This window comes from Maniola hyperantus, chromosome 19 (assembly GCF_902806685.2).
Source record: "Maniola hyperantus chromosome 19, iAphHyp1.2, whole genome shotgun sequence".
Classification (NCBI taxonomy): domain Eukaryota; kingdom Metazoa; phylum Arthropoda; class Insecta; order Lepidoptera; family Nymphalidae; genus Maniola; species Maniola hyperantus.
In genome coordinates this window covers 2,478,391-2,493,594 of record NC_048554.1, presented here as the reverse complement: position 1 = coordinate 2,493,594, position 15,204 = coordinate 2,478,391, and the positions used below count along the sequence as shown (strand labels likewise).

Genomic DNA, 15,204 nt, shown 5'->3' with positions numbered 1-15,204 from the left:
GATCCGAAATGCTTTCATTGATACAGGTAGAGTATACTCCCAATACTGCGAAAATTTCCGAAAGGTTAAGGTTGTGCTAACAAGTAGTCTGAAAAATGCCGGCAGCCATAGGTATGCATGCAGATAGACACTTTAATATTTAGTGCTTTTAGTAGTAAAAGAACATTGTTTTGTTATTGTCGGAATTTCCAAGTGCTTTGGGACATTTTACGACGGTCGACGCAGAAAAGCATTACAATAAAATTTAAGGAACGAACCATTTTATACCACTTTTAACGATTATCATCAGATGTTAGTTATAATTACCGGAACCGACTACAAAGATAACGATCTTTTTACAAGATGTTCCTCCAAATTTTTGTGTCATGACTAGAATAGACTAGATTTCTAGATATTCTCAGATAGACACCAATTTCTGTCATCAGTAATTTTACATTCGAAAAAGAAGACAAAGCATTGTGTAATTATACAACCGCTATATACGTAGGTATAGTCCGCGACAGATTGAGATGGCAATCGGAGTATGAGGCGGGGGGGACGCCCCACACACCCACACGTCCGCGTCACACGCGCTCGCCCGCGCCGCCGGTGCGGGGAGTTCCCTCCCCGATTTTCATTTCAACTTCTATGTATAACATTTATTAGTATATATTTATTATTGTAGAAATATTTCTATAAAAGGAAAAGCTGACGGACTGACTGATATCAATGCACTCTGCACAGCTCAAAGTACTGGACGGATCGGGCTGATGCAGATAGCTATTGACTAAGAAAGGATTTTTGAAAATCCAATCCCAGAAGGTAAAAGACGAGTTAGAAAGTGTAGTCCACGCGGAGGAAGTAGCAGGAATAAGCTAGTTATATATAAAAAAATGAATCCCTATTTCCCTTGGTCACGCCATAACTTGAGTTTAAGAACGACTGGACCAAATTTGATAATAATTTTTTTATTGTATTTGACAATGTTTATATATGAAAGATTTTTTTGGAAAATCCACGGGAAAAGACAGTTCCCGCAGGACGCGGACGAAGGACGGCAACTTCAGCTAGTAATAAATAATTGAGGCTAGTGTCATAACTCATAATGTAGTCCGTTAGTGGGTACAGATAGGTACCTTGAGCGAATAGAATTTTGTTAGTTAAATGATCTTTAGCTAGGTCGGTGACCGTTGTGTACGGTGATATGGCATTTTCATCGCCAAGTTCCTACGTAAGAATAAGAGAGGTCATATCTATGTAATAAATGTAATTCATAACACTCAAGTATTACTGCTAGATGCCAGATTACTTTGGAGTGTGACTTTAAAATTAAAATATAATATCTTTGATAGAAGCATGCTTCTGCACAATTTGACTAACTTACATGTTTATTTAAGGCTTGTCATACATATTATGTAAATTATTGATAATATTTAAAGAGATCTTGCTGAGTATGCTCTATAGAAAGGTAGCACCTACAACTGTAAATAACTTAGATATGTATCCTTAATTGAGCAATAATTTGTAAGTAATAACATATTATATCTTCTGTGTTAATAATAAGAAAAATTTCATTTAAATTATTAAAAAATAAGTGTAAAAGTGTAAAAATAAAGTAAGGAATAATAAAAACTTTTTTATTTTTATTTATTTTTAGTCTTATTAGAGCCGCAGCAGATATAGCTAAAAACGGCAAGCGGCGCAAGTCGGTATGCCTCTCTTATCGAGTCATATTTTTGTTCCGTTTGTCGTGGAGACCCTGAAACCATGGAGTATTAGTGCTGGAAAAAAAAATCGAGACATTTCACCGCGATTAATAGCCTCATCTGGTGACAGAAGGGTTGGCTTATTTTTTGCGCAACAGATCAGCCTGGCTGTCCAGCGCGGAAATGCAGCCAGTATTCTTGGCCACCATTCCACGCGGGCATAATTTGTATAGTAATTAGATACGGCTGCTCTTAAGGTTTTATTGTAATATTTTCTATTTTAAAACAAACATGTTTATTACATGTAGGTACATATTTTTTTAATGTAAAGAAGTATAAGCCCTCAAATCAAGTCTTAAATAGATATTTCACTCAGTTTGTATCGGACTCAGGGCCTCTCGGATACGAAACCGCTAGAAATATAATCAATATTTGCTGGATTTCTACTCTTAGTTTAAGTACATACTAACAAATTGATTATTTCCATATCTTGTAGTCTCAAAACCACTCCCATCTCCCCTTAGTGAGGAAAATAAGAAAATGGCAACGTCACCCCTCTCCACCCATCGCAAAACGGGTGGGGGTGGAAAATGGATATTAATTTTAAAAACTTTGCATTATTTTTTAAACTTGTACCGTACTACGTAAGATTTTTTTCTGGTTGCCAGCACGAATAAAGAAAAATTCACCTCCGAAAGTGCTTACGTAACGACCCCTCATATACCTACGTCATGTTTTGTTGTCAATCATTAGCATATCTTTTTAACAGGCCGATATTAAAGAAATATTTACTTATATTTTTTTATTTAAAGAATAAAATAAATATGTATATAAGCTGTTTTGTAGGCCTGTTTAAAAGTTACGAGTATCTAAGATGCGACTTCAAAAACGTCTGTCCTCTTTTTTGAAGTCAGTAAATCAAACAAACACGTGTTACTTGTATGCTCAACAAATAAAGACGAAATTGATGACGTGATCAAAAAATGTAAGTAGGTAGGTACCTAATGAGACTATCAAATTTTTTAAACCAATGAGTAATATCCGCATAAATTTTCCACCGCCAAATCAAATAAGGCGATAATAATAATAAAAATAAACAAAACAAGAAAAATAACTTATCGCGTAGGTGATACCTACAAAAAATATATTTTTATAGCCCCAAAGTTATCAGAAATTCAATATTTATCTTTAATTTAAGGAATGTTTAATATTATATTCACGTTGATAATATGGTGGGTTTAATTTTTACCTACGAAAAAATCGTAAAAATGTTTAAATATGAAAAAATTTATATTTATTTTATAATCATTATAAATTTTATGATACCTTGTGTTATTTACTTGAAATTTATTACATTAATACTAACAAATGCCCGCGGCTTTGCAAAGGTGAGGCTTATGATTCGTAGTTTGTACTTTAGAGACAATCACTACAGAAAGAATATAACAATTACCTATTAACATTTTTTTTTTAATTCAGATACAAGTTAGCCCATGACTGCAATCTCATCTGGTGGTAAGTGATGATGCATTCTAAGATGGAAGCGGGCTAAACTGGAATGAGTATGGCAGTTTTTATAAAACCCCGTACCCTTTTTGGTTTCTACACGGCATCGTACCTGAACGCTAAATCGCTTGGCGACATGGCTTTTCCGGTAGGGTGATAACTAGCCACGGATGAAGCCTCTCACCAGACCAGACCAGAAAAATTTAGAAATTATAAAATTCCAAACCCTGCCGGGAATCGAACCCGGGACCCCCTACTAATAAGACCGCATCGCTCACCACTGCGCCAGGGAGATCGGCAAATTCTGTGATTATTATCTGGTGTACTAATATTTACATAATAAAATGTTTCGGGAGGGCTTATAGGGCAGTAATGGCTGGATTTATGGCATTTTTGCTGAACCGTGCAGCAGTGAGAAACTTTCAGCTAATCAGAGGTGATTGAGATCGTCACATTGTAGCCGTCAAACTTTGATGATTGACCTACTCGTCGTGAAGTGAAATTAACCTAGTCTCGGAATTCCAGTATGTAGGTACTATGCTTTCAGGTTTCGCAATCATACAGTATCAGTAGGGGTACATGACTAAAAGTTTATAAGTAACTTAAAATAGGTATGGTTATAAAAAAATCATTTGTAGTGTGACGAAGGAAAATCAACAAATTTTTCCACTGATTCCTAAAAAAATTACAAGCAGCAATATTAAAATAAACATGACATTTACGCGTCCAAAAAAATTCAACACTTTGAAATTATGTAAACATAAGAATATTATTGTTGTTTTTAGATGTCGAGTTTAAGAAAAATATTGTAGGTATATACATTCTTCAAAGAGTACAAACTACAAACAATATGCAAATATTAATTAGTTTAGTTTAATATTATGTCTTACTATTACTAACTTAAGAATTGAGAAAAAAGACTACACAGGAACCAACTTTAAACTCCAACTTACCACCCAACCCATTTTAGCACCAATATGGTTCAGATATTGAGACCAACTCATCAGGTTGTTTGGCAATTTGAACCTAGCGACTTAGCTCTTGGCTAATGCAATTCGAAATTCTGGAACTTTTATGTTCTTCCCAATTTTTTTTTTGTTTGTATTTATTTGCAATCAACAGTATTTACACAAAAGTAAATACAGCATTAAATAAGATCGTAAATAAAGCATTAATAGATTAGAATAAAGACATGTCTATTATGTATTTAAAAATTAAACAAAACATATTTTTTTATAATATTTTTTGTAATAATAATTTTGTTACATTTTACATTTTCTTGGGACAAGCTATTGTGCTGTGCAGTGCTCCTGAGTTCATGGAGTCTCTAACTATATATTTTTACGTATTTTGATCTATTGTGATTGCTGCTATCTAGTTTCAATCCAGTACTAGTTGCCGCTAGTTTACGACGACTACGAATTAGAACGTAAGTTGTGAGTTGGAAGTTGGGACGTGTGTAGACGTTATATTACCAACTTATGCAAACGTAATGTTTTGCTCCTTTTATAGTGTAGATTGTAATCTTTCTGATAAAGCGGGCTGTGGGTGTTAAATAAAATAAATGAGTAATACTTCCTGCCATTATTACAGTTAGTTAATGCAAATTCATCTATTGTACTTAATTGTTTCCGCAGATGTTTACATAAAGTGTACAAAATGATTTGTTCGTTTTTTGATTGATCGAATAACATTTCATTTTGACATTGGATCACATTATCAGACTAATTATGCATTACGCCCGCCACTTGCGCTACGTGCGAAGTGAAGGAATTATTTTTTAAATTACTTAAATGAAATTTAAAAGAAGAGTAACCCTACTTAAGGATTATTGTAAAAATGAAAATCATACTGAAGGACATACATAATAATAAAATTCTACGAATCACCAAGGTTTCTGAGTTGTGTGTGCAATAGAACACGGGTGAAGAGCACATCTGCGGCCATTTTAAATTATTTTTATCTTCCTTTTGAGTTAAACCTGAACATTCCTACAGTGACATTATCGACTGTAATGAACGCCAAAAAAACCAGGCTAAGTAATATTTAAAGAAAATGTTAAAATAACGGATCTTATAATTTATTCATTCAAACCTAAAACACGATTAATTATTTATTGCGCGTTAACATGATCAAATTGATTTAAAAAATCAAATCTCTTTGAAAGGGACTGCGGTTTAGCAAAAAACAATAAATATGAGGTTGGATATTTAAATTAGTTGATTAAAATTATAATAATTACTAGGCTTAGGTATTTTTAGGGTTCCGTACCTCAAAAGGAAAAACGGAACCCTTATAGGATCACTTTGTTGTCTGTCTGTCTGTCTGTCTCTCTGTCTGTCTGTCTGTCAAGAAACCTACAGGGTAAATTGTGGTCATGAACTAATAATTAGTATTTTCAACTTTCGAAGTGAGACTATATCAAGTGGGGTATCATATGAAAGGACTTCACCTGTACATTCTAAAACAGATTTTTATTTATTTTTATGCATCATAGTTTTTGAATTATCGTGCAAAATGTCGAAAAAATACGACTGTGGTACGGAACCCTCATTGCGCGAGCCTGACTCGCACTTGGCAGGTTTTTATTACTTATTATTGTTTTTATCAAACAAGTTATTATTTTGTTGTTCGAGGTGTAAAAAAACCTACGTCATTTATGATTGTTAGATTTTACAAAAAACACATTTGTTATATTGTCATTGCAATCATTGTCGACCTATCTCTATGTTGTCGACGTAAGAGATACCGCACACCACGATGAATTTCCTACGTTTTTTTCCGCAAAATCTGTGAACTATAAGCACTATATGAATTTTGATATACTTAAATTCAAATTTACGGATTTCAAAACGCACCGCAACTCACCGCACGTGGTGCGCGCTGTCTCTAATACGCAGGAACCGGTTAGGGTAACTGCACGATTCCTTCGCGCTATACCTTTCAGATTCACTGCTGCGTTTCTACATCAAACCTTAGGGATCTCACGCACTAGTAGTCCAAGTCCAAGATTACTGACCAAATGTTCTATGAAACGATTAGTTCTATCGCGGATTTAGTCGCTTAGTCCAGTTGCTCGCCTTGCATCTTGAACTAGAGACTATTTGTGCGCAAGATCTCTTATCGCTATTATCAGGTGAGATCGCTGTGGTCTGGCAGTAAGTTTCTTGCTGCTTCATCTCCGTAGAAAAAGAAACTTTTGACAATACTAATAATAACATAAACCATTTATAGTATGATTTCTTTCTGTCTCCAATCAGTCGTGTGTTTCTATATTATATTCATAATATAATACCTACTAAATTGTAATTAATTACACAAAAAATTCGCCGAAAAACTAACCGTAATATAAAACACACAAGCAATATAATATTTCTAGACAGTTTGAAGAAATATGACTCACTCCTAGTTACGTCATTTCATTAAATTTAGCAATCACGCGCGTGGATTAATTTAAACTTAAATCATAAATAGGTAAAGCAAAAGCAAATCTGGTGCATACGAAAAGTAATTTTTTAAACAACGCCGACGCCCTGTAGGAGGTAGCTTAAATAGTAGTTAATTTAAAGTTATTGCATTATTTTGCAAAATGTACAAAATCAAGCGCCTACGAGCACGAAGCAACCAACATTGTTATCGTTTTTTTTTTAAGAAATAAATGACAATGAAACTTACTTCAGGGTTTGAACCGACGAATATATGCGTACGTCTGTTCAGAATTTTGTCAAACAATCACTTTAATTTCATTCTTTTTATACTTTTTAATCCGAGAACAATCCTAGTCTGTTGGATAATTCAATTATATTTGTTCGGAACCGATATTTAAAGGCTCCGTATACCTAGTATCAAAAATTAAAATACATATTTACAACTTTATGCTAAGTACATGTTTAATTGAAATAAATTTAATTAATTAATTTTAATGGAAAATAACCACGATTCGAGCAGGTATTTCTACTGTGAAGCATAATAATATGATAATTATTATCATTGTTCAAGAAAAACTGGTTCATTACAAAATCTAGATTAAATCTACTTTAATTTTTGAAAATCCTTTCTAAGACCTCAGAGTGTTGAATTTCAGCGTTTTATGTTGCGGCGGGCTGTCTATTAGATTAGACAGTCAGTTACGAAAGCTTTACATTTGTCACTAGTATCTAGTTCTAGCTCAAAATTAATATTTCAAAACCTTTTAAACCAAACAGGACCCTATCAATATTATCTACTGCTATCAAGTATTATATAGGCAGAGTACAAAAATATATAATTAATATTCATGCAAATATTTATGACGTAATCGTGTTTATTTAATAAATAATTACGCGATAAGCCACATCACCTTCAGAAACAATTCGTTAATCATTATAAGTAGGTAACTCGGTAGGCGTAGCGTTGCCATGTAAAATATTAATTTGCTTTACGGCTACGCGTGGTTTTGAGGTCCATAAAGAATTATATTAGAATTTTTATACGTATATTTTTGTACAAACTAACCGAACTAACTACTAACAAAATTAATTATCATTTCAAGCTAAAATGTTTTTTTATTTTATTCATTTTTAGAACCTCAATACGTAAAAAGGGACTGTTATAAGATCACTTCGTTGTCTATCCTCTATCCTCTCCTGAATCAAAACCTACAGCAGGGTACGTACCGTTGACCTAGAATCATGAATTTGGCAGGTAGCAATGTCTTAAAGCACAAGTAAAGGGAAAAATTCGAATACCGTGAATTTGTGCTTACATCACAAAAAAATTAAAAGTGTTATTTTTTGTACCATAGTACGGAACTTCGTGTGCGAGTCTAACTCGCTCTTGGCCGGTTTTTTAATCAATATGCACCCTCTGTGGTGAACATAGGACTCTTTTAAGTACCGGCAACGTGCTGTATCTTCGGGTTTTCGCATCCAATTGATGTTTTTTTTTAAATCCTTTTTCAAAGAATCGCGGCTTGTTGTTCACTTGCCAAATGAAAATATTTACGGCTCATAAGTACACAAAAAATGCAATAAGATTTAAGAATAATATTGCTGGTTTTATCTACGCTTTATGGATATCAAAATTTTACGGCTTTCTTTTTAAACTTAATACTTTTCAAAATGAAGGCCAATTTTCCACTTTTTAGCGCAACGAAACACTGAAATTTTGAGTTCGTTCAAAGTCTAGAACTGAATTTTTAGGAAAAAATTGTGTAAAGTAAAAATTAAAATGGAATCCAAGTGAATGGAAAATATACTTAGTTCTAACAATTAAATTATTAAAACGGATGACGGATGTGTATTTTTTAAGAATTTTTAAAATATTTTTAAATAATACTAGAATAATTTATTGTGTTAAAAACAAGCTAAGAAAATAATGAATAAATTTTAATAATGATTATTTTGTTAAATAAGTACTTAATTATTTTATAATGCAAAACTTGAGTTTCAGTTAATTTAATTAAAATTTTCCACAAATAACGCTAATTTAAATGGAAAAAAGACGACATGAAATAAAACGTGGCGCAATAATATTTTATTTATTATTCATTACCGTTCTACCCACAGCACTCAGCAGACTTAAACAATGAATGTTTTATTTTCATTTAAAACAAACCGGGAGTCAATATCAAAACATCTGATTTCATTTTGCAATCGAGCTCGAAAAATAACTACAAATAAATGCTTTTATATTTCGAATTCAGCCAGTTATTTGGATTCGTTTAAAATTGTTAACTTAATTTTATCGGAACAATCAATTTCGCTGGCAAAAATTGACGACTGCTAATGGAGCATGTGACACGTCGAATACTTGTCACCAGGATTGGCATGATTAAAGTATTGCCTTTTCCATTTCCTTTAAAACTTAGCCATAGTCCAATCGGATTTTTTACCCGTTTTTATCCGTCTTTAAAATAAGTACAGTTTAATTAAAAAGTTTTCCTATATCACACTTGCGTGTCTTAGTTCCTCTAGGTATACCCACATAATTAAGACTTGATTAGTAGAGAAATTAATTTAAAAAATTCAAACGTCATCTATATTATAAAAGGAAAAGGTGACTGACTGACTGACCGATCTATCAACGTACAGCTCAAACTACTGGACGGATTGAGCTGTAATTTGGCATGCAGATGCTATGACGTAGGCATCCACTAAGAAAGGATTTTTGAAAATTCAACTCCTAAAGGGGTAATATATGGGTTTGAAATTTGTGTAGTCCACGCGGACGAAGTCGCGGGCATAAGCTATAGTCTTTCATAAAATTCCATGAAATCAAATAAAACTAAAATTCTATACAACTTTGTTTAGAGTCACCCAAAAAATGATTTAAAAAGGCAAAAAACTTTATGTTTAGTTAGCGTCGTTATTTCTTTATTTATACAATTTAAATGAAACTATCACGACGGCATTCTTCAATAAACCGCTTTTATACAATGCAGGGCGTACAAAAAAATAAAAAATGGGCCTGTACAAGCACGATTTCTTTCTTTCTTTTTATAGAGTTAACGAAACGTAGACGATGGATATAATGGATTTTATCTATATTCTATACAGACTTTTACCATGAAAATGTTTTAGTTAAACAATATTTATGTAGGTACAATGTACATATGTAGTCTAGACGTGAGCTTTTTGTTGTAGACTTGAGGTCTAAAGTATCCATTGCATTTGTAAAGAATAGAACCACCACGCTGCGCGCTGTATGTGCGTGAGTTAGTGGGTTACATTTTTCCCCTTAATAGGTTCCCCTACCTATGCAATTTCCTTACGTTTGTGCTAATTCATACTGAAAAGCTGTTAAGGTATAAAATATTATTGCTGTTAAAATCTAAATATATAAAAGGAAAAGATGACTGACTGATTGACTGACTGACTGACCGATCTATCAACGCACAGCTCAAACTACTGGACGCATCGGGCTGAAATTTGGCATGCAGATAGCTATTATGACGTAGGCATCCGCTAAGAAAAGATTTTTGAAAATTCAACCCCATTCAGGTGAAATAAGAGTTGAAATTGGTGTAGTCCACGCGGACGAAGTCACGAGCATAAGCTAGTTTAGTAGGTATATGTTTTTCGGACTAAACCAAACTAAACTTTATAAATGTAATATTTTGTTACTTTTCGCAAGAATCAGGCGGCCCAAGACTGTGACTTGTGGTGTGGAAGTCCCTACAGAAGACCTACATATGTCCAGCAGTGGACATCTATCGGTTGACAATGGCGGATGAATAATTGTCAATTATGAGGGAACTGGTAAACAAACAAACACACACATACATACAGACTGCTAATCTTTCCCATAGTTGGACAAAAAGCACAATATTTTTTGGAAAACTAGAAGACACCTTCAAGGAATTTCAATCCAGACCCGTTGGTCACCCACCACGGTTCATTATTCAAATGAATATTCTCTCCAACTCAATAATCGTGACGTCAAAACTAACGATTCATTTTGGACAACGAAATAAGATAAAATAAAAATATTTAAGCTGGAAATAACAACTGTCTGGAAGTTGGAACGCAAACGACTACCTGAGTCATTCTGTTAATTATTAAAAAGGTTATTTTTCGACGAAATTTAGGGGAGAACGACACAAACGATTTCTTTATTCATTGCCTTAATAAACTATACAAAAAATGTTTTATTTTGAGTAAACTTTAGGTACGTTTATAGGCATTACTTAAAATATGTTATTATTTATGTAAAAGGTTATTTTTCAACTAAATTTAAGGGAGAATTATAAAAATAATTTCCTACCCACTGTCGTAACAAAACTATAATACGAAAAATGTTTTATTTTACATTTTATCAACCATGACACTATTTGCATAGTCTACGGCCATGAGTAAACTTATAGGTATATAGTAAGTATACTTTAGTTATTGCTCAAAAATAAACCTTAGTGGGCTGAGTCAGAGTTAATAGAGAAACTAAACATGTCTGAAAATCAGAATGTTCCAGCCTTTTCAGCAATGAAATACCTGTCTCATGCCTATAAAACTGATTATAAAATAGAATCGAATTGAGAATCCTTTTTAGAATTAGACGGTTATAAAGTAAATATTTCTCAACAACAATTTATTTATTCTTTATAGTAACAAAAATAATTATTTTTTTCTACCATGACTAGTGTTTATAGAGTATGGACGCCACCGAAGCAGAATGATGTATTTTATAAAATGTAATTATATTTTTTTGTTCGCGTTACTACAATAATAACTTGTTACATCTGCAATTTCATGTCATTAACTTTTAATGAACTAATTATATTATGTACAGTAATTATTGTAAAGTTAATGAATAACCATAGTCTTCGTAAATGTTTAAAAACAGATGAATCGTTACTAAACTAAACTTATGTTATTCACATCCTGTTTTTTATGCAACTAGGTACATATATGTATTCCTTTTTAGGGTTCCGTACCTCAAAAGGAAAAAAGGAACCCTTATAGGATCACTTCGTTGTGTCTGTCGTGTCTGTCAAGAAACCTACAGCGTGCTTCCAGTTGACCTAGAATCATGAAATTGGGCGGGTAGGTAGATCTTATAGCAGACATAAGGGGAAAAATCTGAAAACCGTGAATTTGTGGTCACATCACAAGAAAAAAAAAATTAAGTACTCTGTAGATTTCTTGACAGACCGACAGACAGACAGACAGATATACAGACAGACAGACAACAGTGATCCTATAAGGCTTCCGTTTCCCTTTTGAGGTACGAAACCCTAAAAACTAACTTGATGTCTCTTACTCTCATTAGAATACCAAATGGTTTCTGACAAAGACAACCAACTTCTTTTAAATGCCTGTTTACTCAGGTGCATATTAAAAAGATTATGTACTATAGGGCTTCAGGTTGCATTGATATTCGAAATTATTTATTACCTCTGTGTTTCTGGAATTATAGTGTAAATATTTATATGCTTTGATAAATCAACCGGACAGACCTAAATCTAATGCTATCCTTTTCCGCAGGGTGCATTATGAGAGAGATAGCAATATATTTAGAACAGAATCAGTCATTGTTCTTGTAAGCAAAGCCCATTTGCCTAAAAGATTACGTAAATAAACTAAGATGTGTGTAAATTAGGTACTTTCCTTCCTTATATATCTTCTGCCTTATATAAAGTGCGCTTAGACTAGATTAAAATCAATATATTTATTTATTTAATACAGGTCAGTATTGGTTAATCTGTTAAGGATTTCAGAGATTAAATGGCGAAAACTGGTAGCTTGCCAAAATCAGTATTGTAATTTAATCTCAGGAAAATTCTTAGCTTTACATCATATTGACTTTGACAGTAAGTATAATGGGTATTTGCAAGCTGTGATAGCGTAGTGGTTAGGACGTCCGCCTTCCAATCGGAGGTCGGGGGTTGGATCCCTGGCACGCACCTCTAACTTTTCAGATGTGCGTTGTTAAGTAATTAGAATATCACTTGCTTTAACGGTGAAGGAAAACATCCTGAGGAAACCTGCATGCCTGAGAGTTCTCCATAATGTTTTCAAAGGTGTGTGAAGTCTGCCAATCCACACTTGGCCAGCGTGGTAGACTATGGCCAAAACCCTTCACACTCTGAGAGGAGACTCGTGCTCTGTAGTGAGCCGGCGATGGGTTGATCATGATGATGATTAACTCTGCCGTTTGATAATTTCGTACTATAGGTAGATAGAACGGAGTTGGCTCTTGAGGTAGGACATAATATTTTAATAATATAAAGAAGAATAATTTATTTCATTTAAAAATAAAATAAATTAATGAATAAATGATTGCATTTAGTAGTTGTTAAATAATAAAAATCTCTTGGCCCTAAGTAGTTTGGATTAATTCAATTTTATATTATTAAATTATATGGCAATATACTGCCAACTAAATAAACACTTGGCCTTACTTTCGTAAATTGAATTAATGTTGCATTATATTACTACTATGCACTTTTCCAACCATGACTTCATCTATTTAGAATCATGTTTATTACCTAAATTACTTGATGAACTGAAGAATGATTCAACATTTAGCTATGTCTAATCTAAATATATTAAAGGAAAAGGTGACTGACTGACCGACTGACTGATCTATCAACGCACAGCTCAAACTACTGGACAGATCGGGCTGAAATTTGGCATGCAGATAGCTATTATCACATAGGCATTCGCTAAGAAAGGATTTTTGAAAATTCATCCCCTAAGGGGGTGAAATAGGGGTTTGAAATTTGTGTAGTCCACCTGGACGAAGACGCAAGCATAAGCTAGTGATGAATATAAGGACACACTTACCTGTTTCAACCTTTCAACATCAGTCCGAGCAGGTGGGTATGTCTGTGGTGATGACACTGTAGTAGCTGAAGCCGTCGCAGCCGCAACAGCAGCAGCGGTCGCATTCTGACCGTACGCAGGGTACTCCAAGTTCACATTCAACAGCTGGGCTGCGTTATCCCTTGCCTCATACGCCAGGCCTCTGATCTCAAGCTCTGACGCTGTATGCATTAAAGATTGCAGATCTAATTCCTGGACATCCACCGAACCCTTGTACATGAATTCCACAAGAAGATTTATCTCCGAGAACGGTATTCCTTTTAATATTACGATGGGGTGCTGGCATGGATTGTCCCTATAAGGAAACATAAAAAGTCAGGACAAAATTCAACTCTATAATTAGGTGTGCAAGCAGTTCAATCTGAAGTTTGCAACTTGGTGGTTTGCACAGGTCATAAACTAAGGAATAAATACACAAACCCAGCTGAGATCTGTCTTTATCTGTAGACGCAGTTTTATGCTCCATGTTCAGATTGGACTGCAATGTTTTGTGTGCACTGTAGTTGGGAGCAATAAAATTGACTAACATTTGAAGTGCTTCGAATGTGAGTCAGTTTGCTCCCAAGTTTATTTATAATTGCATCAAGTGATTAGTTGGTCTTAATGGTAAAGAAAAAATAATGACATCATGTAGAGATAGAAGACTAATACGCCACATTTTAGTTAGATTTTTTATATGAGGAAAATTAAGTTTGATGTGTCATTAGGAACATAACTTTTGAATAAAGAATAGGTAAGACCAACATTCTATAGATTATAAAATGGTAACTTGTAATAATAATGACAACGTACCTAGGTAGGTTAGAAATTAATCAATGAAAAACTATGATCATTCTAGTTAGCAACACAACACAAATTATTATACAAACTAAATCATTAATTTTTGTGCTGAGAAAAAGCAATTTAAAATTTAAGCCATAAGTACCACAGCAGAAATATTTTTCAAATACATCATCTTACCAATTTGGTAATAAGTAATAACAATATTATCAGCAATCATTTATAAATTGAATAATAAATTATCTGTTATATTTATTCATAAGTGGACATTAATTTTATTCTTATCTTCATAACCAGATAAAATTATTAATGATGTACTAAAAATTACATTTCTATAAAACAGAAATGTATTGAATTATCTATTACTTGGAAAAGAGTAGGTTTTCATTCGACTTTTTTAATAACTGTAAAGAAAATAGAAATTGAAATTTCGAAGTGTGCGTCGAGTGCCGTGGTAATTATGTATTATGAATCAGAGTTCGAAATGTAATAGTCCACGGAGGTCGATCAACTCACTTGAATATCTGCTCGAAGTAGGGGCTGCAGGCCGACAGCACGAGCTTGTGCGCCTTGAGGGTGCCATCGCGGCAGGAGAGCGTCACATCGGCCAGCGCAGACGACGAGTAGATGGTCGTGAACAGCTGGCTGAGGTTCTGCAGGTGGTTGTTCCACTTCAAGTGGAACGTCTTGTCGCTCACCAGCCCCTGCATCTGCACCACCACACACTATCAATACACGAATCACTCACTTCCACACAGAAAATTAGAAAAAATCGACAAAAAAAACCGTCTCTGCTGCGACCGCTACATAAAATTATAATTATTACAACTTATTTTTAGAACGATGCCCGTAAAAAACACTATACGTACGCGGTATGACAGTGTAATACTGTAGGTACGCCGCCGACGGAATTTAGAGCTATAAAATTTTAT

General features: G+C 33.8%; 2 protein-coding genes across 8 annotated transcripts in view; one reads left to right on the top strand and one right to left on the bottom strand.

The window, feature by feature from the left end:
• Positions 1-15,204, top strand: part of LOC117991244 (H/ACA ribonucleoprotein complex non-core subunit NAF1) — a 135,840-nt gene that overhangs the window by 45,066 nt on the left and 75,570 nt on the right. The gene's annotated exons all lie outside the window — the stretch shown is intronic.
• The window catches only part of LOC117991220 (zinc finger and BTB domain-containing protein 44-like), a 44,208-nt gene that overhangs the window by 28,362 nt on the left and 642 nt on the right, over positions 1-15,204 (bottom strand). For all 6 annotated transcript variants that reach the window (XM_034978771.2, XM_034978773.2, XM_034978772.2 and 3 more), the window contains exons 2-3: positions 14,789-14,982; positions 13,454-13,787 (exon numbers count right to left, since the gene is read on the bottom strand). In XM_034978771.2, coding sequence (XP_034834662.1) covers positions 13,454-13,787; positions 14,789-14,982 — 528 coding nt within the window. The remainder of the gene's footprint in view (positions 1-13,453; positions 13,788-14,788; positions 14,983-15,204) is intronic.